This window comes from Scyliorhinus canicula, chromosome 10, assembly GCF_902713615.1.
Source record: "Scyliorhinus canicula chromosome 10, sScyCan1.1, whole genome shotgun sequence".
In the NCBI taxonomy this organism is placed as follows: Eukaryota; Metazoa; Chordata; class Chondrichthyes; order Carcharhiniformes; family Scyliorhinidae; genus Scyliorhinus; species Scyliorhinus canicula.
Genome location: NC_052155.1, coordinates 58,236,855 through 58,261,899, shown reverse-complemented (window position 1 = coordinate 58,261,899; position 25,045 = coordinate 58,236,855). Strand labels below are relative to the sequence as shown.

Here is a 25,045-nt window from a genome sequence, read left to right as displayed (position 1 = left end):
GCACAGGTTGTCTTAGTCAATAGGTGTAGTTAACTGGTAGTGTATGTTGCATGATCAATTGTGTGTGTAAATAAAGTACCCTTGACCTTGAACTAACTAACTGGTGTTTGGCTCTTTGATCGATAGCCGGTTGAAACTTGTGGTGGTATCATTTGATACATGGCGATTCTGAGCATTAGAATATAGATATCAAAAGAAAGGAGGGCAACCTCACTGATTGCCATAGTTACAGCAGAGCTACAGAAAAGGCAACATATTGCTAAGTGAAGAACAGAAAAACTAGCCAATAGAGATTGAAATAAAGACTTATTTAAACTAGAAATAAAGGCGGAAGGGAAACAAACTAACTAAGGACTGGAAATCGGATAGTGATGAAAAAAAACAGATGAAACAAAAAATGAATTTAAGCATAGTAAACAAAGAGGAATTTTATTAAAAACAAGGATAAAAGTGATAAACGTGCCATCAGTTAAATGTTAGAAGCAATTCAAATATAAACTGGATTTGTAGGCATTTGAACATAGAAAAATACAGCACAGAACAGGCCCTTCGGCCCACGATGTTGTGCCGAACCTTTGTCCAAGGTTAGGAACAAATTAATCTACACCCCATCATTCTACCGTAATCCATGTGCCTATCCAATAGCCGCTTGAAGGTCCCTAATGTTTCCGACTCAACTACTTCCACAGGCAGTGCATCCCATGCCCCCAGTTGTGGAAGAAAATTATGGCATAGTTATTGTGAAATCGTGGCTCATTCTAGAATACAATATATATTTGTTCATGAAAAATAGAGGTGATAGCAGATAAGCAGAGATTATCCAATTAATTAATTAGGAAATTATGTACATTTTAATTATATCTCATGTGCAGGGTATGTGGATTGGCCACGCTAAATTGCCCCTTAATTGGAAAATCTAAAAAAAAATTATATCTCAAGGAGAGATTTTTTTTAAAAACCTGTCTCGATGCATAAAATGAGTAAAATGCGGGCATGTCAAAGAATTCAGCTACAAGCCTTCAGGACAAGTGAAGAGAAATAGTATTTACATAAGGAGTGAGAAGGGAGTATTCAGACAACAGGTTTCAGTACAACCAGAGGTAATTTTTAAAATTGTTTTTTAATACAAATTTAGTGTACTCAACTTTTTTCCCCCAATTAAGGGACAACATAGTGCGGCCAATCCACCTACCCTGCATATCTTTGGGTTGCGGGGGTGAGACACATGCAGACAAGGGGAAAATGCGCAAACACCACATGGATAGTGACCCAGGGCCGGGAGGTAAGTGGGAAAGTATTGCTGAAAGTAATTTATTATGGTAAATTATATTTTCATATACAAGTTAGCAACATAGAACATAAAAAGTATTGACCGAAAATAAATCACAAAATGTATTAACAAAAGCAATCCAAAATGGAAATGGGAAGGAAAATCTCATAAAACCTCGACATCATGATAGGAAGAATGGTAAAGCTAAAAACACAGTGGATACTCGGAATTAAAAAGGCAGCACCACCGATAACAACAATTGCTTCTGTACCAAAACAGGACTTCTTCATTAACCATTTGGATTATGTTATCATTTTTTGAGTTTAGGAGGAACTTCTTCACCCAAAGGGTTGTGAATCTATGGAATTCCTTGCCCAGTGAAGCAGTTGAGGCTCCTTCATTAAATGTTTTTAAGATAAAGATAGATAGTTTTTTTGAAGAATAAAGGGATTAAGGGTTATGGTGTTCGGGCCGGAAAGTGGAGCTGAATCCACAAAAGATCAGCCATGATCTCATTGAATGGCGGAGCAGGCTCGAGGGGCCAGATGGCCTACTCCTGCTCCTAGTTCTTATGTTCTTATAAAGATTAAACTGATGTAGCAATGCTGCAAATAGTAGAACTAATGATTAACCTTAAACAGAATCACCAAGATGGGAAAGAGTTTATTTTGAGGCTTTAAACTGCACTGGTCAGAACTTATTTGGATTATTCAGTACAGTTTGATCATCAGGCTTCAACATAGATGATCAGGCACTGCAGAGGATGCAGAAATGGCAACAAGAATGATTTGGTGCAAAAGGAATAAGCCATGAGCGAAGATTACAAAAACTTCAAATCCATAGTTCAAAAACATGACGACGGAAAGGCCCCAACAAGACACCCGGTATATAGAGTAACAACTGTTTTAAATAAAATGAACCCAGAATGTATTTAATTATGGGGCAGAGGAAGAATAGGCCATTCAGCCCATCAAGCCTGAATGACTGATCATTCATTGCAATGCTTTTTTCCCCCCACGCAATTCCCGCTTCCCTTTGTGTCTCCCAGAGTTCTAAAGAGACAGCTAAGGAGATGGTAGAGGCATTTGTGGTGACCTTTCAGGAATCACTGGAGGCAGGAAGGGTCCCAGAGGACTGGAAAGTGGCTAATGTAACAACCCTGTTTAAGAAGGGAGGGAGGCGGAAGACGGGAAATTATAGGCCAGTTAGCCTGACTTCAGTCATTGGTAAGATTATAGAGTCCATTATTAAAGATGAGATCACGGAATACTTAGAAATGGATGATAAAATAGGACAGAGTCAGCACGGCTTTGTCAAAGGGAGGTCGTGTCTGACAATTCTGTTAGAGTTCTTTGAGGAGGTAACAAGGACGTTAGACAAAGGAGAACCAGTGGACATGATTTATTTAGATTTCCAGAAGACCTTTGACAACGTGCATCATTGGACTCTGTTAAATAAGTTAAGAGCCCATGATGTTACGGATAAGATCCTGGCATGGATAGAGGATTGGCTGACTGGCAGAAAGCAGAGAGTGGGGATAAAGGGGTATTTTTCAGGATGGCAGCCGGTGACTAGTGGTGTGCCTCATGGGTCGGTGCTGGGACCACAACTTTTCACAATATACATTAATGATCTGGAAGAAGGAACTGAAGGCACTGAATTAAAAGCTAGTCTCAGTAATAGTGTTGAAACCCATGTTAATTGTCGTTAAAAACCCATCTGCTTCACTAAGTAAGGTTTTCACGCAGAGAGTGGTGGGTGCCTGAACCTCTGCCAGAGGATGTGGTGGAAGTAGGCACATTAGCAACATTTAAGAGGCATCTGGGTGGATACAAGAATAGGAAGGAAATAGAAGGATATGGACCGAGCAATGGCAGAAGGTTTTTTTTAAAGTTAGGGCATCATGATCGGCACATGCTTGGAGGGCTGAAGGGCCTGTTCCTGTGCTGTATTTGTTCGTTTTTCTAATGTCCTTGAGGGAAGGCAATTTGCTGTCCTTACCTGGTTTGGCCTACATTCATCTCTAACTGCCCTCTGAATTGGCCAAAGCAATTATAAAGCACGTTCTTCAATAGCACCTGACAAACAACAACCTCCACCACTGAGGACAAGGACAGCAGGTACATCAGAACATCATCAGCTGCAAGTTCTTCTTTAAGTCAGCCACCAACCTGACTTGAAACATAGCATTGTTCTTTCATTCTCACTGGATCAAAATCCTAAAACTCCCAGCTGAACAGCACTGTGAGAGTCCCTGCACCACATGGACTGCAAAGTTCAATGCGGCAGCTCACTTCTCAAGTGTATTTAGGCATGGTCAATAAATACTGGCCTTGCCAGCATCACTGACATCTCATTAATGAATAAAGAGAATCATACATTTGTACCCAGAGCCAGGAAGCATTGCTTTTAATAAAGATATATTATCTATAGAGAGAAAATACTTACCTTAACAAAGCAGGTGCAGGATCATCCCTTTCTGGAGGGCCTGTGATGCGAGCTGCTGTTGGAAATGACTTAACAGGCGGCTGGATCATTGAATAGGGTGCAGCCTCCAACAAATGCAGAAGTTCATCGAGAATGCTTACAAGTTTTTCCACTTCCACTTCACTTATATTAGAAGCTTCTAACAAATGGTCCAAATCCGAAGGAGTCGCGAGATCTACTTCTTCATTATCTTTACTGCCTTTCTCCCGTCCAGTATGAACATCCTGGTCTGCCTCATTGATATGTGAGGGGACAGGAGTACTCTCTGCAAGGTGGGAAGCCAACCTTTCCAAATCTGATAAGATCTCATAAAAATGACATTTTTGTACGATAGCACTGCCTGCCGTCACAACTCTTACAGTTTGGTCAGTCAGTATAAGTTCCACTAATCTTTGATACCCACTTTTTTCTTGCTCCTCTGTCTTATTGTTCAAGAATTTTTCCATTCCCTCTGTGACACTAACGACGCTATCTAAAGCTTTGAGTGTGTTTAGTTTTAATGAAGATGACATATGTTCTGCAAACAACAGAACAAAGAGTTTATCGATAATACCTGCATCTGAAAGGGCTGAAACTCCTTCAGATCCACATTCAGCCAAAGATGAGACAAGTTTTGTCCCAGCTTTTAGCTGTCTGACATTCAGTGCTATTGGTTGTGTTATAGCTGTGTGAAGGCTTAAAGCATCCATGGTCCAGTCTACCAGTTGTTTCAGATGGTCCTGATTACTTTCAAATAGCTGAACATAACTCAGACCCTTAACCAGTAAACTTGGGACCTCTTCCAAAGCCATTACCCATTTGGCACCTCTGTCATCTTTGTATAGTTCAAGTAGTTCCTTTAACTTAACCGCAGCATCTATATTTGCTACACCTACTTTTTCTTGGTCAAGTTCCTTTAATCTAGCTACTTCATTCTCATATTTAGTCCTATAGGGAGGATTAAAGTATAAAAGAGGTCCTATCTCTCTGTCATAAGGGTCATATGCCATGGTAGGCACGGATGCTAAATCTTCAGCGGTATACTCAATGTCGAAGCCTAGTTTATAATTTTCACGTTCCATGTCTGCAATTCCATCTTCATCGCTGGATATTTGCTCATAGCCATCATCTTCTACAAAATAAAAACAAAAAACAGTTATGCATGAGGTCAAATCTCACTATGGCAGTTTGAGAACTTCAAACTCAGTTAAAAATAAACAAATCTGCAAAACTGGTATCATTAAAAGTGGCCATTAAGCTCTTAGATTTTTTTGTTTAAATTTAGTCACTGAGGTCCTTTTGGAAGGGCCTGCATTCCTTACCCAGTCTGACTATATATGTACTAAAGGAAAAACATTCCTTTTCATATAATTTGAGGTATTTGTAAGGAAAATACATCAAAGATAACCACATTTTTCGAACGACCCCAAGTCACATTTGACACATCCAGGAATCATAACCCATTGTGATTTACGAGAGATGAATACAGGCAGATTCATTCAGAGGAAGCTGCCTGGTACAAACTGCAGTGCAACTTCCTGTTCCCTTACTTTTATATTTTATCTACCCTGGACTGTAATTGCCAACTCCCCTCTTCGTCTTTTCTTCTCCCAAATTTGCCTGGATATACATGTTAACTTTAGTTCTCAAAGTTGTATCTAGATTTTCCTTTCGTATTACAGTTATAAAACTCATTCTACAATTTAATTACATAATCTTCCATTAAATTTGTTATGCTTAATTAATGATTTATTTGGTCATTTTCTAATCCTTCTCAGTCTGACAAAATATTGACTTGTACAATTTTGTAATTTTTACATACAAGACTGCACATACCATCAACTTCTTCTCCTGGCTCCTCCTCTATTTCATCTTCTTCTTCTTCAATGCTTTCCACAGTGTGACCATCTTCATCTTCTTCTTCTACTTCTGCATCTTCCTCCTCATCTTCCTCTTCCTCCTCTGGAGGCTCTTCCTCTTCCTCACCATCAGTAAACTGTGCCTCCTGGTGATTGGAAGAACGATCTGGAGAAATGGGCTCAAAATAATCCTCTCTGCTTTCGCTTTCATCCACTTTATCCACACCCACTGAAATAAGAAATCATTGAATTTAGCCATTATTGGTACCTTAAATCTTGGTCTTGTTCAAAACTCACTACTTCACCAATATGAGAATGCTTGTTACATACCTCCCTAAAATTAGTTTAACATTATTTGCATGGTAAAGAAGAAATCCGGTTGTAAACATTTATTTAGCTATTGCTACAGATGCACATGAAAATTACCTACTGACATCAATTTAAAGTGCATTTTTTCTTTGCTAGCTAAACAGGTACAACAAGTAATTAGGAACGTTAATATAATGTTATCATTTACTGAGAGGGTAATTTAATACTAAAGTAGGGAGGTTATGCTTCAGTTGTTAGGGCACGAGCGAGATCACATCTGGAGTATTATGTTGGTCACCTTATTGAAGGAAGGATGTAAGTGCGTTGGAGGCAGTTCAGAGAAGGTTTACTAGATTAATACCTGGAATAGATGGGTTGTCTTATGGGGAAAGATTCATAGAATTTACAGCACAGAAGGAGGCCATTCGGCCCATCAAGTCTGCACCGGCTCCTGGAAAGAGCACCCTACCAAGGTCCACACCTCCACCCTAGCCCCAGAACCCAGCAACCCCACCCAACATTAAGAGCAATTTTGGACACTAAGGGCAATTTAGCATGGCCAATCCACCTAACCTGCAAATCTTTGGACTGTGGGAGGAAACCAGAGCACCCGGAGGAAACCCACGCACACACGGGGAGAATGTGCAGACTCCGCACAGACAGTGACCCAAGCCGGGAATCGAACCTGGGACCCTGGAGCTGTGAAGCAACTGTGCTAACCACAATGCTAACGTGCTGCCCTAAGATTGGGCAAGCTAGGCTTGCATCTGCTGGTGTTTAGAAGAGTAATAGGTGACTTGATGAAAACATACAAGATTCTGAGAGGTCTTGACAGGGTGGATGTGGCGAAGATGTTTTCGTTTGTGGGAGAGTCTAGCACGAATTAAAAATAGGGGTCGCCCAATTGAAACAGAAATGAGACGAAATTCTTTCATTCAAGATTGTCACAACACTTTGGAACTCTTTTTCTGAAAAGGTGGTGGAAGCAGAATCTTGGAACATTTTTAAGGTAGAGGTGGAGAGATTCTTGGATATCAGGGATCGGATTGCAGAATTGAAGTTACTATCAGATCGGCCACAATCTTATTCAATGCCAAAGTAGGCTTGAGGGGCTGAATGGTCTTATTCATATGTTTGTGCATTTAGGACAGCTGTATATTCAACAAATCCGCTACTTAAATTAGAAGTCCAATATAGATTCAGTGAGCAAAAAGAAAATTCAGAACACGGTAAGATACTCCACAGATTCTGATGAGAGGAAGACAACCTGATCTCTTTGGCTGTCTGGCCTTTCACTTGTTCAGTTACAAAAAGCTCTCCCAGCACAAATGGAAGAATGTTTGGACAATTATCATCTTAAACAGGATCATGTCTAAAATGCTGACTGTAACACAAGCTTTACATTCAACACCTACCTACACAACATTTGGAGCAGTTGGTCGGACTGCAGTAAATATTTGCAGTCAAAAGCAAAGGAAGTAAAGTTCACTTTTAGATGTTTTAAGGTTTCCTAAGGCTGTAACCAAGTTTGAAATCACTCAGGGCAGGAGAATCCAATTTGAAAACCTAGTCTTGGAAATCCAGCTGTCACAACGCACGCAACTCCATTCCATTTATGCTTTTATGCTTCTTCAACACCAGTTTATCCTTTTTCAACTCTGTGAATCTGGAAGCTCACAAGGGGTCATTGTACTGCTGTTGCTTAATTTGAAGATAAATCCAAACCAGAGAAAGCAATTTCATCAAGATCACAGCCACAAAATTACTTAATTCCCTTACTCTTGGGGGTCTGAAGAGGGTGACAACCTGGAATATTGTCCAAACGTAGAACTGAATTGTAAAGCACTGAATCCAATTGGTCTATTGCATCGATGACAGCTCTTTTCAAGAGCTACCCTCCCTTTCCGAATACCCTTACAACAAAACAAATATTTTCCCACTTGCTTTTAAAAATTGCCCTCAATTCTGCATCCACCATTTCTGGGAGAGCATCCCATGTCCTATACATCCTATAAATCCGAGCCAAATTCCCCCATTGTTTAATTTTAGCTATGAGTGGGACTTGAACCAAAGCTTCTGCTCTGGTAGGTGCGCTACCTACTGAGCCACAAGACCTCCGGCCCTTTTACTACTAGTCGCATGCCACATATATTTCTGATGGGGTGACTAATACCACCTCGCAGTCAAGAATGAAAAACACCACTTTAATCAGGTTATAACATTTCCACAACCATCTCACCCACTCCAACACTGGCTCACAGTGCAAACCAGCAGTCAGTAATGAGAACAGCTTGGTTTGTACAACCAAGTTTCACAATGGGTACTAAATTATGCAGGAAGAAACTGAAATCCACAATAAACCATGATACAAGACGCGAGGTCCATAATACAGCTAAGTTGAAAAACTATATTCCTGTCAGTTGCAGAAAAGCTTTGATCTCCAAAATTTGATTAATTTCAGCTTCAGGGTCTGGAAATCTAGAGCAGATTTTTTTTCGTCTAGCCCCCAACACTAGGGTCAAATATGGGGAACAGTCACCCAGCTGTGATTTTGCCCAGGTTTGACAATTAATGGCCAGAGGCCAGGCGTATTGTCCAATTAAAAGACAGCTGGCCGGCCCTTGAAACTGAAAGGGCAATAGGACGCAGGACAGCACTAAAGAAATAGACCGTCTTTTGAGGTAGAACAAAGATAGAGCACCTCAAGATGGATGTACCCTCTCTCGAATTTTAAACTTTAAAATAATAAAATGCCCTCAGTAGCCAATCCACATTGCAGAAGATGAACTCCTCAACAGGGTAGTTTTAGTAACCAAAGACGATTAAGAGAAGAGTGGATATGAGAAACTAGCTTTATTACGAAGTTATAGTATGTACAATACTCTCCAGATCCCAACCAGATCGGAGGTGTCAGTTCCAAAACTGGCCACCATTGATATTACAGGTTCCTGGAGTGTCCATGAGCTCCCTGCCTCTCAGCGAGGAGCTCGTTCTCAACGAGGTTCAGGGGAGGCTAATTGCTGCTACCGCAGAGGTCTTGTCCAGGTTATAACAGCGGTCTATGGCTACCGCTGAAATAAGGCAGGTGGGGAGCCAGCCTGGAGAGCTGGGCGCCAGCTGTAGTCCCGGGAAGGTGCTGGGAAACCAGCATGCCAACTGGCAGCATAAATCTTTGCACCTACTCACTCCTGTGCTTACCCCCCCAAATGGGCGCTAAAAATCCTTCCCCTAATTCCCAACACATCTTTGATTAGGATTTGAACTTGTACGGCATGAACAGAGGCAGAACAAAACTTGCGTTTACAGGTCTGAGGCAGTGTCTCTTCTTCATCATCATCAGGTGGAGGAGGACCTGGAGGCGTTCGAGGTCCCCTTGGCTGTGGTCTTGGAGGGTTTTCATTGTATTGCTCCTCTTTGTCCCAATCTAAAAAGACAAACGTTTTGGAAAAGCACATTTTAAAAATAGAAATATTTAGACACTTAAACACTCAATGGCTTCAAATAACCAGTTTCTAAGAAAATTATTCCTGAACAATTGTAAAGCTGAAAACAGCTGAGGCTGCAAATAAAACATGTGCCATTGTAACTGAATACTGTAAGCATATCGTAAAGTCTACACTTCTTTTAAATAAATATTAATGAGAATCGTCTATTTTTTCATGAGGTGAAACAGGGAAAACGAAAACTGCAGCTAGCATATTTGCAAGTTATGAGAGGAAAAACTGAACTTCAAGCAGACAGTTTAAGTTTGCCAAATTGAATATTAATCATTAATGTACATATGAGCATATGAGTTAGGAGCAGAAGCCGGCCACTGAACCCAGTGAGCCTGCTCCACCATTCAATAAGATTATGGCTGATCTGTTTGAAATCTCAACTCCCCATTCCTACCTACCCCTGATAACATTGTTTATTAAGATTCTAGCGAGCTCCGCCTTAAAAGAATTCAAAGACTGCTTCCACCACCTTTTGAGGAAGAGAGTTCCAAAGACTCATGACCCTCTGGGAGAAAAATAAATTCTCATCCCCGTCTTAAATGGGTGACCCCTAGGTTTAGATTCTCACAAAAGAGCAACACTCTCGCCATATCGGCTCTGTCTGGACACCTCAGGATATTGTATGTTTCAATCAAGTCGCTTCTTCATAAGTTCATAAGATTCCGGAGCAGAATTAGGCCATTCGGCCCATTGGGTCTGCTCCGCCATTCTATCATGGCTGATATGTTCGTCACTTGCTACCTGCAATGTTACAGGCTGGATTACGAAATCAGTCAGAGTCTCTCCTCCCTAGAACACATGACCTCGGAGCGGGAGTAGGCTATTTAGCCTACCGAGCCTAAACACCGTCAATGTGATCATGGCTGATCCCACCCTGACCTCAACGCCACCGTCCTGCCCATTCTCCATAACCCTTCAACCCATTACCAACTAAAACACTGTCTAATTCCTCCTTATATTTACTCACTGTCCTTGCATCCACTGCACTCTGGGGTAGTGAATTTCACAACCCTTTGGAAGCAGTAGTCTTTCCTCAAATCTGTTTTAAATTTGCTACCTCTTATTCTAACTCTTCTGAACTCCAGCAGGTGCAAGCCTAGCTTGCCCAGTCTTTCCTCACAAGATAACCCTTCCATTCCAGGTATTAGTCTGGTAAATCTACTCTGAACTGCCTCCAACGCATAATAAATGATAATGTTCGATTAGCTTTCATAATTACTTTGAACATTCTCCCCATGTGTGGAAGCGTCTCACCCACACAACCCAAAGATGTGCAGGGTAGGTGGATTGGCCACGCTAATTTGAAAATGAAAAATGAAAATCGCTTATTGTCACGAGTAGGCTTCAATAAAGTTACTGTGAAAAGCCCCTAGTTGCCACATTCCTGTCCGGGGAGGCTGGTACAGGAATCGAACCGTGCTACTGGCCTGCTTGGTCTGCTTTAAAAGCCAGCGATTTAGCCGAGTGAGCTAAGCCAGCCCCTTAATTGGAAACATTTCTTTTTAAAAGCTTTCCAAATTACTTGCTGCAAGTGCATACCTACTTTTTGCAATTCATGCACGAGGACACTCGGATTCCTCTGCATCTCAGAGCTCTGCAATTTTGCACCATTTAGATCAGGGGTGGGCAAACTTTTCCGTGCAAGGGCCACATTCAGAAATTCACAATTTTAAAGGGCCGCATAGTATATTAAGTAAAATAATTACTTCACCCGGTTATGATTCTGGGCGCCTCATATAGAACATAGAACAGTACAGCACAAAACAGGCCCTTCGGCCCTCGATGTTGTGCCGAGCAATGATCACCCTACTCAAGTCAACGTATCCACCCTATACCAGTAAGTAACCCAACAGCCCCCCCCCCCATTGACCTCAAAAAAAAATTTTTTTTTTTTTTTTAAATGACTTGGTGGGCCGCATAAAGACCTTTGGCGGGCCGCAGTTTGCCCACCCCTGATTTAGGCTGACTGCCTGATTATCTTGAATTTATCTACATGTCCTGCTACAATGTGCTTAATTATAACTTCTCACATTTTCGCTATGACAAATGTTATGCTAACTGGCCTGTAGTTTTCTGCTTTCTGTACCCCTTCTTTTTTGAATAAAGGAGTTACATTCCCTACTTCCCAATCTAATGGAACCCTCCCTGAATCCAGGGATTTTGAAAAATTAAAACCAATGCACTAGCCACTTCTTTTAAGACCCAAGGATGCAGTCCATCAGGACCCAGGGACTTGTCAGCCCTCAGCAGAAATCATTTCCTGAATGAAACTCCACTCCACATATCATGTCCATTCCTTTCAACCAATAAGTCACAAAGACAAACTCTCTTTAACCTATGTAACTTTTGCGAAACACATTCGTATAAAAAGGAAACACCATGTACCCTGCATTGGCTCTTTTTAGCCAGAATAATTCTGGTGCATTCAGATCACACAATGAGAAGCAATATCTAATATCAGATTCAAAAGAATGGTTAAAATCTTGCTTTAGTCATCCTTTGATTTGAAAGGATAAATAAATTCCTAATAAAGCCTTATATTTGCTAAATCTTCTCCTCGAATTCGGAGGGGGTTCTTTCAGAGGAAAAGGTAGGTGGGGGGATTGGCTTGGCTGAATTTATTGTTTTATTATTGAGTGACCAATGCGGAGGTGGTGTTGGGGTGGTGTGGCGAGAAAGCTACCTGAGTGCAGATGGATGCGGGGGCGTGCAGAGGGTTCAGCTTTGAGACGTGGCGACAAAGTGTCGGCTATTCGCGTGGCAAAATATTCCTCAAACCCAGTGATATGACTCTGAAGATATGGAGACAACATTTTAAGCTGAGAGCAGCATCAAGATGGGCCTCTATCTGCAGGAATCATTTGTTTGAGCTGGCGAGATTAGATGCCACATTTGGGGGGTAGAAAGGGATGGGGTTGGAGAGAGAAAGAGATTTGTTTCTGGAGGAGCAGTTTGTCACCTTGGAAGTGCTGAAGAAGTAGGACTGGTGGGAGGCAGATATGTTTTAGGTACTTCCAGGTACGGAATTTTGTTTGTCGGACATTCCCAGTGGTAGCACCGTTCACTTTATTGGAGAGGATTCTTTCCTGCGCAGGTTCATATAAGGTCAGTACATCTGGAAAATATGGATGGGTCTTGGGGGCAGGCCCTGATAGAAGAGGTGACGGCCAGGTGGGAGGAGTTCGCACCCATTTTTGAGGAGGCGTGGGGATGGATTCTCTGGCCCGCCATGTCACATTTCTATTTCACCCCGCCAGCAGGGTGCTCCGTTGCGGCGGCTGGTCAATGGGGTTTCCCATTGTGGGGCAGCCCCACGCCATCGGGAAACCCCCGGGCTGCTGGCAAAACGGAGCATCCTGCCGGCGGAGAATCCAGCCCATGGAGTTGAGTCTCTCCGCAGAATGAATGCTACGTCATCCTGCACGAGGTTGAGTTGGTGCTCAGGGCGCACCTCACCAAGGCCAGAATGAATCAATTTTTTGCGGGGGTTGAAGAGTTGGGATTAAAGCACTTTGTTGATACCTTTTCCTTTTTTTTTTTAAATTTACGGTATCCAGTTATTTCTTTTCCCCAATTTAGGGTCAATTTAGCGTGGCCAATCCACCCACCTACCCAATCCGCCTTCGGCGCTGAGGACCTGGGTTCGATCCCGGCCCCGGGTCACTGTCTGTGTGCGGTTCGCACATTCTCAGTGTCTGTATGGGTTCACCCCCACAACCCAAAGATGTGCAGGGTAGGTGGATTGGCCCCTTAATTGGAAAAAAATAATTGGGTGCCCTAAATTTTTTTTTTACAAAAACAAGTATAAATCCTGCAAGATTTTTCTTTCTACTGCACAGCTCAGAGACACTAAAACCATTGACTGCATCCCTTCTCGTTGCCACTATAGCCGAGATTAGTTAACTCACCGTGAACCACAAATCAAAATTGAGCTATGCATCAAATTGCCTCCCACACTCACACCATGCATCCACCTACTAAGCCATCAGCAGACTTATTAGTATCAATGTTAATGCAGCAAAATGCCGCATTCCTCTGCGCTTCAATATCATCTCTTACCATGTTTAATGTTCCTTTTAAGAGATGATTGTTGCTGCTGTAGTTGATGTTGCTGCTGTTGAAGTTGTTGTTGCTGCTGCTGTTGTTGTGGTGGAGGGGGAGGAGGTGGAGGTGGAGGAGGAGACTCTCGGTCATGGCTTATCACTCTGTCTACAGTTCCATAAATTGCCACGGTCAAACAGTTGTACCAACCTCTCAGGACAATTCCATCTGTATTGACCTGTGGAGAGTAATTAAGGAAACAATGTTGAAAATTGAATTGAGATGAGCAGCGATAAACTTCAGAATCACCCAAGAGCACTGCCTGAGCCAAGGTGCAGCCCACCTCTTATTCTAAACCTAAATCAAAAAACACAATACTGTGGATGCTGGAAATCTGAAATTAAAACAGAAAAAGATGGATGTACCCAGCAGGTTCTGGCAGCATCCGTGGAGGGTGAATCAAAATTAATGTTTCAGGTCAATAACTTGAAAGGTTAAGAACGCAACGGGCGCGATTCTGCGCTTCCGCGGAAAATCGCGAAGACCGTCGTGAAATCGGCCGACTTTCACGACGGCCCGATACGCCCCGCTCACAAGCTATTCATGCCCCGGAAATGGGCTAGGACCGGGGCCACGGACCTCACGTGAAAAATGACGCCATAACCCTGCGACGCCCGAATGACGCCGCTCTGCGTCGTAAAAAGGCGCGAGCGAGCACAACAACGGGAGGAGAAAGATGTCGGAGCCACGGAGGGCCGCCCCGAGGATTGGAGAGGCAGATATCGAAACGCTCCTGGGTGAGGTGGAGCAGAGGAGGAGCATCATCTGCCCTAGAAGAGGGCACCGCCACCCTGCCAGTGTAGTGCGACTGGCCTGGCGTAAGGTGGGCGCTGCCGTGAGTGCAGTGGGGCAGACCCCTCGGTCTGGGGAGCAATGCAGGAAGAAGCTCCACGACCTCACCAGGGCTGCCAGGCTAAGTGCCAAGAGGGTGCCCGTGCCCCTGGGTCACAACAATCCTCCCCCCCCCAATGTACTTAATCACCCACCTCTCCCCCCCCCCCCCCCCCCCCCCCCCCCGGCACGAGGGGGAGGGGGGCAGAGTGAGTGGAGGGTGGTTTACCAAGTAGTCACAGACCGACATGAGCGCTGCGACCCCCTGGAGAGATGCAATGGTTTAGTTACAACTTGACCCCCCAACCTTCTCCAATATGTGAACGCCCTGATGATACCTGCCGAATTGATGATCTATCTATGCCCCCTCAACCGCTCACAATACCCGGGAGCGCAGCAGGACCGGAGGGGGTTCGCCCATTTTCCACCCCCTGATCACGTTTGAGCAGAGGGCACTGGACCTTGCTGGGGGATCTGCCACCCGGGAGGTCGCGCAATGCAGGGTTGGAGGTGCTGAACCAAGTGAGACAACCCTGCATGACAACCCCCCCCCCCCCCCCACCCCCCCATCCTCTGTCCCTTCACATTCTGCCAACTGCCCCCCCCCCCCCCATCCTCTGTCCCTTCACACTCTGCCCACTGGACAACCCCCACCCCCAACCTCTGTCCCTTCACACTCTGCCCACTGGACACCCCCCCCCCCCCCCCCATCCTCTGTCCCTTCACACTCTGCCCATTGGACACCCCCCCATCCTCTGTCCCTTCACACTCTTCCCACTGGACACCCCACCCCCCCCCCCCCCCCCCCCCCACCCCATCCTCTGTCCCTTCACACTCTGCCCACTGGACCGTCCTACGCCCGGCCGAGCGTTTCTAAATAACCCTGTTTCATTCTGTTCCCTAGAACGTGCTGCCGAACAACCAGGGCCGTCTGCGTCCAGGAAAACATGAGCACCTGCCACCACCACCACACCCAGGGCCGCACGCCAGAGTGTGCCGGGAGCACAGTCAGGGGTGCCATCCTCCCAAACAGATTCTGTGGAGCAGGAGGCGCAGGGGACGGTGACAGAGGGAAAGGGAGAAATGGGCCACAAATGCTCTGCGGCCACTCATCAGTGGGCCGATGACCCCGATGACATTTGTACGGACGAGGACCTCGAGCTTGCGGCACTACTATCTCCCACACAGCGCCGGCCCTAGGGTTGCTGGCGCCCCGGGCAAGCTGAACTTCGCCACCCTTCGGGGGGGGGGGGCTGGTTGGCACCGGCCCAACTGCGCATGCGCGGGACCCGCACTCCTTGATGGCGCCCCGTAGCACATGGCGCCCCGGGCGACTGCCCGAGTTGCCGGTACCTTGAGCCGGCCCTGCTCCCACACCATCCACCATCCCAGAGACACTCACCTCGGTTGGGCAATTCAGTAATGAGGCTCCCGGGTCACGGTCTGGTTTGCACAACACAGCTGAGCAGGTACAGCAGGTAGAGGTCGGAGCAGCCGAGGGCCTGGACTGTCGGAGGGCAGGCTAGGCCCAGCATCCAGCTGGCTCCCAGACGTTTCCTGGGTTCCTGGATTTACTTGACCCACCCGCACAGCCGATGCATCTCGAAACCCAGGGACACAATGACGGGATGAGGGCCGTCTTCCAGCAGCTGCAGGCGCAGATACAGGAGTCGAACCGTGTCCAGGAGCAGGGAGTGGTGCCGCTCATGGCAGCCACCCAGGCCGACACCACACGGGTGGCATCCGCGGTCGAGGCAATGGGTGAAACAGTTTCGGCCATGGGTCAGGTTATGCAAGGCGTTGGGCTTCATTTGCAGGCGTTATCCTCGGCCCTGGACAGGGCTGCCCTCTCACAGGCAGAAATGCACCAGAACCAACATGACATTGCCAGCGCGCTGTGGGCCTTGGCCGAGTCTCACCAGGCCATGGCACAGTCCCAGCAGGAAATGGCACAGTCCCACCAGACAGTTGCGGAGAGAATCAACCGCCTGACACACGTGCTGGATGGCTTTGCGCACTCACAGGTTGAGGTCGCACAGTCCCTGGAGGGAATGTCTCACTCCCTGGACTCCGTCTCAGCGAACATTCGGACCCTGGTCGATACCGTTGCAGGCCTCCAGGACTGGCAGCGCCAGGTGTCGGTGGGGCGACGGGGAACCTCCCCGCTCGCACCTCCATCCAAAAGTGAGGCCCGGGGACCACCGGGCTCCCCGAGCGAGGAGGTGGTTAACTCCATCACGGGACGTCCCGGGACGCTCAGCCTCCCCCCTTCCCATCCCTGGTGCATCAGGTGGGCAGCGGGCAGAGCAGGGTGGCACCACGTCATCCGAAACGCCCGCAGAGCAACCTGGCCCATCAAGGCTGGGTCTCCCCAGGAAACGAGTGCCGACGGGGAGACATGTCGAAGGGGGCGATTCGCAGCAGTCCTCCTCCAGTCCTGCTGTATCATCTGGGGAATCACTTAGACGTAGTGGTAGGGCCCATAAGGCAACGAAGAGGGACACAAAGTAAGTTGGCACGGATGAAGGGCACAGATTAGTTATAGGGGCTAGGGCATCTGTAAACTATGTTAACCTTAAACTCACTGTTGCACCTAACTTGTAAGACTGTAATTTTTCCGTTGCCACAGGGATCGTGGTGTTGACCATCTGCGCGACTGGCAATGCAGGTGGTAGTGTTGGTGTTCAGCGGTGCCGTCACGCGCGACGCGTTAATCTGACTGCCACCAAGGCGTCGCATGCCTGCCGGGTCCGTCATGCAGCCTCCTGGGCATCACCAGCAGCCGGGTCCTGTCTGAGTGCTGCGCCCGCCACTCCACCAACCACCTCCTCTTCCTCTGTGCTGGCACCACTACCACTGGCTTCTCCCTCCGCCTCCTCCAGCAGGGCATCTCCCCGCTGCATCGCGATGTTGTGCAGCGCCCAGCAGACCACAACAATGCGAGCGACCCTTTCGGCCTGGTACTGCAGGGCCCCTCCGGAGCGGTCCAGGCACCTGAATCTCATCTTCAGGAGACCAAGGCAGCGCTCCACCACACCCCTGGTTGCAGCATGGGCCTCGTTGTATCGGGTTTCCGCATTGGTCTGAGGCCTCCGTATAGGCGTCATCAGCCAAGACCTCAGTGGATAACCCCTGTCGCCCAGCAACCAGCCCCTCTGCCGAGGGGGCCGTCCCTCAAACATTGCTTGGATGTATGACTGCGCCAGAATGTAGTCGTCATACACACTCCCTGGGAACCTTGCGCAGATGTTCATGAACCTCATGTGGGGGTTGCATACCACCTGTATATTCATGGAGTATGTCCCCCTCCTGTTTGTGAAGACCTCCCTGTCCCCTGCAGGCGGGCGCATGGGGATGTGAATACAATTGATGACCCCCTGCACCATCGGTATCCCGGCCACGCTGGCAAATCCACGAGCTCGTGAATGTTGACTTGCTCGGTCCTCGGGAAAGGTGATGTAGCGGTCCACGATGGCATAGAGGGCGTCGGTCACATCCCAGATGCACCTGTGCACCGATGACTGGGAGATCCCGGGGAGATGGCTGGGAGATCCCGGGGAGATGGCTGGGAGATCCCGGGGAGATGGCTGGGAGATCCCGGGGAGATGGCTGGGAGATCCCGGGGAGATGGCTGGGAGATCCCGGGGAGATGGCTGGGAGATCCCGGGGAGATGGCTGGGAGATCCCGGGGAGATGGCTGGGAGATCCCGGGGAGATGGCTGGGAGATCCCGGGGAGATGGCTGGGAGATCCCGGGGAGATGGCTGGGAGATCCCGGGGAGATGGCTGGGAGATCCCGGGGAGATGGCTGGGAGATCCCGGGGAGATGGCTGGGAGATCCCGGGGAGATGGCTGGGAGATCCCGGGGAGATGGCTGGGAGATCCCGGGGAGATGGCTGGGAGATCCCGGGGAGATGGCTGGGAGATCCCGGGGAGATGGCTGGGAGATCCCGGGGAGATGGCTGGGAGATCCCGGGGAGATGGCTGGGAGATCCCGGGGAGATGGCTGGGAGATCCCGGGGAGATGGCTGGGAGATCCCGGGGAGATGGCTGGGAGATCCCGGGGAGATGACTGGGAGATGACTGGGAGATCCCGGGGAGATGACTGGGAGATCCCGGGGAGATGACTGGGAGATCCCGGGGAGATGACTGGGAGATCCCGGGGAGATGACTGGGAGATCCCGGGGAGATGACTGGGAGATCCCGGGGAGATGACTGGGAGATCCCGGGGAGATGACTGGGAGATCCCGGGGAGATGACTGGGAGATCCCGGGGAGATGACTGGGAGATCCCGGGGAGATGACTGGGAGATCCCGGGGAGATGACTGGGAGATCCCGGGGAGATGACTGGGAGATCCCGGGGAGATGACTGAGAGATCCCGGGGAGATGACTGGGAGATCCCGGGGAGATGACTGGGAGATCCCGGGGAGATGACTGGGAGATCCCGGGGAGATGACTGGGAGATCCCGGGGAGATGACTGGGAGATCCCGGGGAGATGACGGGGAGATCCCGGGGAGATGACGGGGAGATCCCGGGGAGATGACGGGGAGATCCCGGGGAGATGACGGGGAGATGACGGGGAGATGACGGGGAGATGACGGGGAGATGACGGGGAGATCCCGGGGAGATCCCGGGGAGATGACGGGGAGATGACGGGGAGATGACGGGGAGATGACGGGGAGATGACGGGGAGATGACGGGGAGATGACGGGGAGATGACGGGGGGATGACGGGGAGATGACTGGGAGATCCCGGGGAGATGACTGGGAGATCCCGGGGAGATGACTGGGAGATCCCGGGGAGATGACTGGGAGATCCCGGGGAGATGACTGGGAGATCCCGGGGAGATGACTGGGAGATCCCGGGGAGATGACTGGGAGATGACTGGGAGATCCCGGGGAGATCCCGGGGAGATGACGGGGAGATCCCGGGGAGATGACGGGGAGATCCCGGGGAGATGACGGGGAGATGACGGGGAGATCCCGGGGAGATCCCGGGGAGATCCCGGGGAGATGACGGGGAGATGACGGGGAGATGACGGGGAGATGACGGGGAGATCCCGGGGAGATGACGGGGAGATCCCGGGGAGATGACGGGGAGATGACGGGGAGATGACGGGGAGATGACGGGGAGATGACGGGGAGATGACGGGGAGATGACGGGGAGATGACGGGGAGATGACGGGGAGATGACGGGGAGATGACGGGGAGATGACGGGGAGATCCCGGGGAGATCCCGGGGAGATGACGGGGAGATCCCGGGGAGATGACGGGGAGATCCCGGGGAGATCCCGGGGAGATCCCGGGGAGATGACGGGGAGATCCCGGGGAGATGACGGGGAGATCCCGGGGAGATGACGGGGAGATCCCGGGGAGATGACGGGGAGATCCCGGGGAGATGACGGGGAGATCCCGGGGAGATGACGGGGAGATCCCGGGGAGATCCCGGGGAGATGACGGGGAGATCCCGGGGAGATGACGGGGAGATCACCGCTCGGAGACCGGAAGGAGCCGGTTGCACAGAAGTTAAGAGCGACCGTCACCTTGACGGCAACCGGGATCGCGTGTCCTCCTCCTGTTCCACGTGGCGCGAGATGGGCCACGAGGTGACAGATATGTGTCACGTTCTCTCTACTCAACCGGAGTCTCCTCCTGCAGGTGATGTCCGGTATTGTCTGGAAAGAGATCCGGGCACGGTACACCCTCGGCCTCGGTCGTCGCCTCTGGCGCCCTGGCTGCACCCTCACTCTCTCCTCCTCCTCCCCCCCGCCCCCATGCTGCTCAACGACTGGCAACTCCTCGGCCATTCCCTCTGCTGCTGCAGGTGGCCCTGCATCCACTGCGGGTTGTGGCTGTGGACTCTATGGACGAGTCACTCCTTCCCTCTCTCTCTCCCTCCCCTCTCTCTCTCCCCCCCCCCCCAACCCCCTACTCACCCTCCCTCTCCCCCTCTCTCTCTCCCCCCCCACCGCCCCTACTCACCCTCCCTCTCCCCCCCACCGCCCCTACTCACCCTCCCTCTCCCCCCTCTCCTCACCCTCCCCCTTCCTCACCCTCCCTCCATCCCCCTCCCACCCCACTCTTCCCCCCTCCCTCCACCCCCCCAACACCTCCACCCCCCCCACCCCCCAAACCCCTCCACCCCAACCCCTCCACCACCCAGCCCCTCCACCCCCTCCACCCCAGCCCCCCTCCTCACCACCCCACCCCTACCCCCTCTCCACTCCCCCCCCCTCCACCCCTACCCCCTCTCCACTCCCCCCCACCCCTACCCCCTCCCCTACCCCCCACCCCTACCCCCAACCCCCTCCCCCCCACCCCTCTCCCCTCCCCTACCCCTACCCCCTCCCCCCACCCCTCTCCCCTCCCCTCCCCTCTCCCCTCTCCCCTCCCCCACCCCTCTCCCCACCCCTTTCCCCTCCACCCCACCCCTACCCCCTCTCCACTCCCCCCCACCCCTACCCCCTCCCCACTCCCCCCCACCCCTACCCCCACCCCCCACCCCTCTCCCCTCCCCTACCCCCTCCCCTACCCCCTCCCCCCACCCCTCCCCACCCCCCCCCCCTCCCCCCACCCCTCTCCCCTCCCACCCCTCTCCCCACCCCTCTCCCCTCCACCCCTCTCCCCTCCTCCCCACCCCTTTCCCCTCCACCCCACCCCTTTCCCCTCCACCCCCACCCCCTACCCCTCCTCCCCCACCCCTCCCCCACCCCTCTCCCCTCCACCCCTCTCCCCTCGCCCCACCCCTCTCCCCACCCCCCCACCCCTCTCCCCTCCCCCTCTCGCCCTTACCCCCCACCCCTCTCCCCTCCACCCCTCGCCCCACCCCTCCTCCCCACCCCTTTCCCCTCCACCCCACCCCTTTCCCCTCCACCCCCACCCCTCCCCCACCCCTCTCCCCTCGCCCCACCCCTCTCCCCACCCCCCTCCCCTCCCCCTCTCGCCCTTACCCCCCACCCCTCTCCCCTCCACCCCTCTCCCCTCCACCCCTCCCGCCCTTCCCCCCACCCCCCACCCCTCTCCCCCCACCCCTCTCCCCTCCTCCCCACCCCACCCCTCTCCCCTCCACCCCTCTCCCCTCGCCCCACCCCTCTCCCCTCCCCCTCTCGCCCTTACCCCCCACCCCTCTCCCCTCCACCCCTCTCCCCTCCACCCCTCTCCCCTCCACCCCTCCCCCCTCTCGCCCTTCCCCCCCACCCCCCACCCCTCTCCCCCCACCCTTCTCCCCTCCTCCCCACCCCACCCCTCTCGCCCTTCCCCCCCACCCCCCACCCCTCTCCCCCCACCCCTCTCCCCTCCTCCCCACCCCACCCCTCTCGCCCCACCCCTCTCCCCCCACCCCTCTCCCCTCCTCCCCACCCCACCCCTCTCCCCCACCCATCTCCCTCCTCCCCTCTCCCCTCCCTCCCACACCTCTCCCCTCCCCCCACACCTCTCCCCTCCTCCCCTCTCCCTCCCACCCCTCTCCCCTCCCCCCACACCTCTCCCCCTCCTCCCCTCTCCCCCACACCTCTCCCCTCCTCCCCCCCACCCCTCCTCCCTCCTCCCCTCTCTCCCCCCCACCCCTCTCCCCCCACCCCTCTCCCCCACCCCTCTCCCCCCACCCCTCTCCCCTCCCCCCACCCCTCTCCCCTCTCCCCCCTCCCCTCTCCCCGCACCCCTCTCCCCACCCCTCTCCCCTCTCCCCGCACCCCTCTCCCCCACCCCTCTCCCCTCCTCCCCACCCCACCCCTCTCCCCGCACCCCTCTCCCCCACCCCTCTCCCCTCCTCCCCACCCCTCTCCCCCACCCCTCTCCCCTCCTCCCCACCCCACCCCTCTCCCCTCCTCCCTCTCCCCCACCCCTCCTCCCCACCCCACCCCTCTCCCCTCCTCCCCACCCCACCCCTCTCCCCTCCTCCCCACCCCACCCTCTCCCCTCCTCCCCACCCCTCTCCCCTCCTCCCCACCCCACCCCTCTCCCCTCCTCCCCACCCCACCCCTCTCCCCTCCTCCCCACCCCTCTCCCCTCCTCCCCACCCCACCCCTCTCCCCTCCTCCCCACCCCACCCCTCTCCCCTCCTCCCCACCCCACCCCTCTCCCCTCCTCCCCACCCCACCCCTCTCCCCTCCTCCCCACCCCACCCCTCTCCCCTCCTCCCCACCCCACCCCTCTCCCCTCCTCCCCACCCCACCCCTCTCCCCTCCTCCCCACCCCACCCCTCTCCCCTCCTCCCCACCCCACCCCTCTCCCCTCCTCCCCACCCCACCCCTCTCCCCTCCTCCCCACCCCACCCCTCTCCCCTCCTCCCCACCCCACCCCTCTCCCCTCCTCCCCACCCCACCCCTCTCCCCTCTCCCCCACCTATCTCCCCTCCCATCTCCACCCCTCTCCCCCCACCCATCTCCCCTCCCATCTCCACCCCTCTCCCCCCACCCATCTCCCCTCTCACCCATCTCCCCTCCCCTCTCCACCGCTCTCCCCCCACCCCTCTCCCCCACCCATCTCCCCTCCCATCTCCCCTCTCACCCATCTCCCCTCCCCTCTCCACCCCTCTCCCCCCCACCCATCTCCCCTCTTACCCCACCCCTCTCCCCTCCCCCCCACCCACCCATCTCCCCTCCCCCCCACCCACCCATCTCCCCTCCCCCCCACCCACCCATCTCCCCTCCCCCCCACCCACCCATCTCCCCTCCCCCCACCCACCCATCTCCCCTCCCCCCACCCACCCATCTCCCCTCCCCCCCACCCACCCATCTCCCCTCCCCCCACCCACCCATCTCCCCTCCCCCCCACCCACCCATCTCCCCTCCCCCCCACCCACCCATCTCCCCCCCCCTCCCCCCCACCCATCTCCCCCCCTCCCCCCCACCCATCTCCCCCCCCTCCCCCCCACCCACCCACCTCCCCTCCCCCCCACCCACCCACCTCCCCTCCCCCCCACCCACCTCCCCTCCCCCACACACACACACCTCCCCTCCCCCCCACCCACCCATCTCCCCTCCCCCCCTCCCACCCACCCACCTCCCCTCCCCCCCACCCACCCACCTCCCCTCCCCCCCACCCACCCATCTCCCCTCCCCCCCCACCCACCCATCTCCCTCCCCCCCCACCCATCCATCTCCCCCCCCACCCATCCATCTCCCCTCCCCCTCCCCCCTCCCCTCCCCCACCCCCCACCCTCCCCCACCCCTCCCCCCCCCACCCCCCCACCCCTCCCCCCCCCACAACCCCTCCCCCCACCCTCCCCCACCCCTCCACCCCTTCCCCCCCACCCCCTCCCCCACCCCACCCCTCCCCCCACCCCACCCCTCCCCCCACACCCTCACCCCTCCCCACCCCCCCCCCCACACCCTCCCCCACCCCTCACCCCTCCCCCACCCCCCCTCCCCTCCCCACCCCCCTCCACCCCTACCCCTCTCCCTCCCCCCCCTCCCACACCTCTCCCCACCCCCCTCCCCACCCCTCTCTCCTCTCTCCTCCCCCCACCCCCCACCCCTCTACCCCACCCCTACCCCTCTCCTCCCCCCCACCCCTCTACCCCCCATCCTTCTACCCCCCCACCCCTCTACCCCCCCACCCCCTCCCCCCCACCCTTCTACACCCCTCCCCCCCACTACCCCCTCCCCCCCACTACCCCCTCCCCCCCACTACCCCCTCCCCCCACTACCCCCTCCCCCCCCCTCTACCCCACCCACCCCTTTACCCCACCCACCCCTCTACTCCCTCCCCCCACCCCTCTCCCCTACCCCCTCCTTCTCTCCCTCTCCCCCCTCCCTCCTCGCCCCCTCACTCTCCCCCCTCCCTCTCAACCCCCCACCCCTCCTCTCCCTCTTCCCCCCCCCCTGTTTGCTGCCTTCTCGGGGATGCTTCCCCCGGTCTGCCCAGACTCTGGCGGTCCGCTCACCTTCTCGCTCCTCTCGTCAGCCAGCACGACTGGCTGCGACTTTAAAAAGCAGCTGTGATAGCCGGCGTCATAACCTGGCGTCACGACGTCGGGACTTCGGCCCATCTGGGCCGGAGAATAACGGAGGGCCGGATAGTCAGCTGTTTGGCCGTATCGGGGCGTTTGACAAGGTTATCCGTGGGAAAACCGATGTAAAAATATTTCTAATTTCGGAGAATAGCGGGAGCGCGTCGGACCAGCGTCGCGTGAAAAACCGGCGCGGCCTGCTATTCTCCGAACCGGCGTGAGGTCAGAGAATCGCGCCCAATAGATTTTGAGCAAGGAATGGGTGGGTCAAGGTCAAAAAGATCTGTGATAGAGTGAAAAGTGATAGAAGTGTGCGAACCAGGGCCAAGGAAAGAAACAAAGAAACAAAAAGAGGCATCTAGAGCAGATGTGCTGTTGACTGGAATTTAAAATGGAGCAGAGATTATAGTCTGAAATTGTTGAACTCCATGTTTAACCTGGAAAGCTGTACAAGTGCATAATTGAATGAAGAGGTGCTGTTCCTCAAGCATACATTGAGCTTCACTGGAACAGTGCAGTAGGCAGAGGATGTAAATGTCAGTGGAAAGTAAGGTGGCGAATTGAAATGACAGGCCACTAGAAGCTCACGGTCATACTTGTGGACTAAATGAAAATGTGTTTAGTCGCATCCAATATAGGAGACCACATAATCTGTTCAAAATGTTTATTTTCTCTCCCCCCCCCCCCCCCCCCCATCACTATTCTCTTTGGCCCTGTCATTCACTCTCTCCTGACTTTCATGCTATCAGGCCTTTCTTTT

The 25,045-nt window shown here is 52.8% G+C and overlaps 1 protein-coding gene across 3 annotated transcripts in view; it reads right to left on the bottom strand.

Annotated features, from left to right (window-relative positions):
• Positions 1-25,045, bottom strand: part of virma (vir like m6A methyltransferase associated) — a 121,862-nt gene that overhangs the window by 79,596 nt on the left and 17,221 nt on the right. For 2 of the 3 annotated variants that reach the window (XM_038809011.1, XM_038809013.1), the window contains exons 5-8: positions 13,461-13,680; positions 9,203-9,328; positions 5,573-5,824; positions 3,719-4,868 (exon numbers count right to left, since the gene is read on the bottom strand). In XM_038809011.1, coding sequence (XP_038664939.1) covers positions 3,719-4,868; positions 5,573-5,824; positions 9,203-9,328; positions 13,461-13,680 — 1,748 coding nt within the window. The remainder of the gene's footprint in view (positions 1-3,718; positions 4,869-5,572; positions 5,825-9,202; positions 9,329-13,460; positions 13,681-25,045) is intronic. The other variant, XM_038809012.1, reaches the window with a different exon arrangement.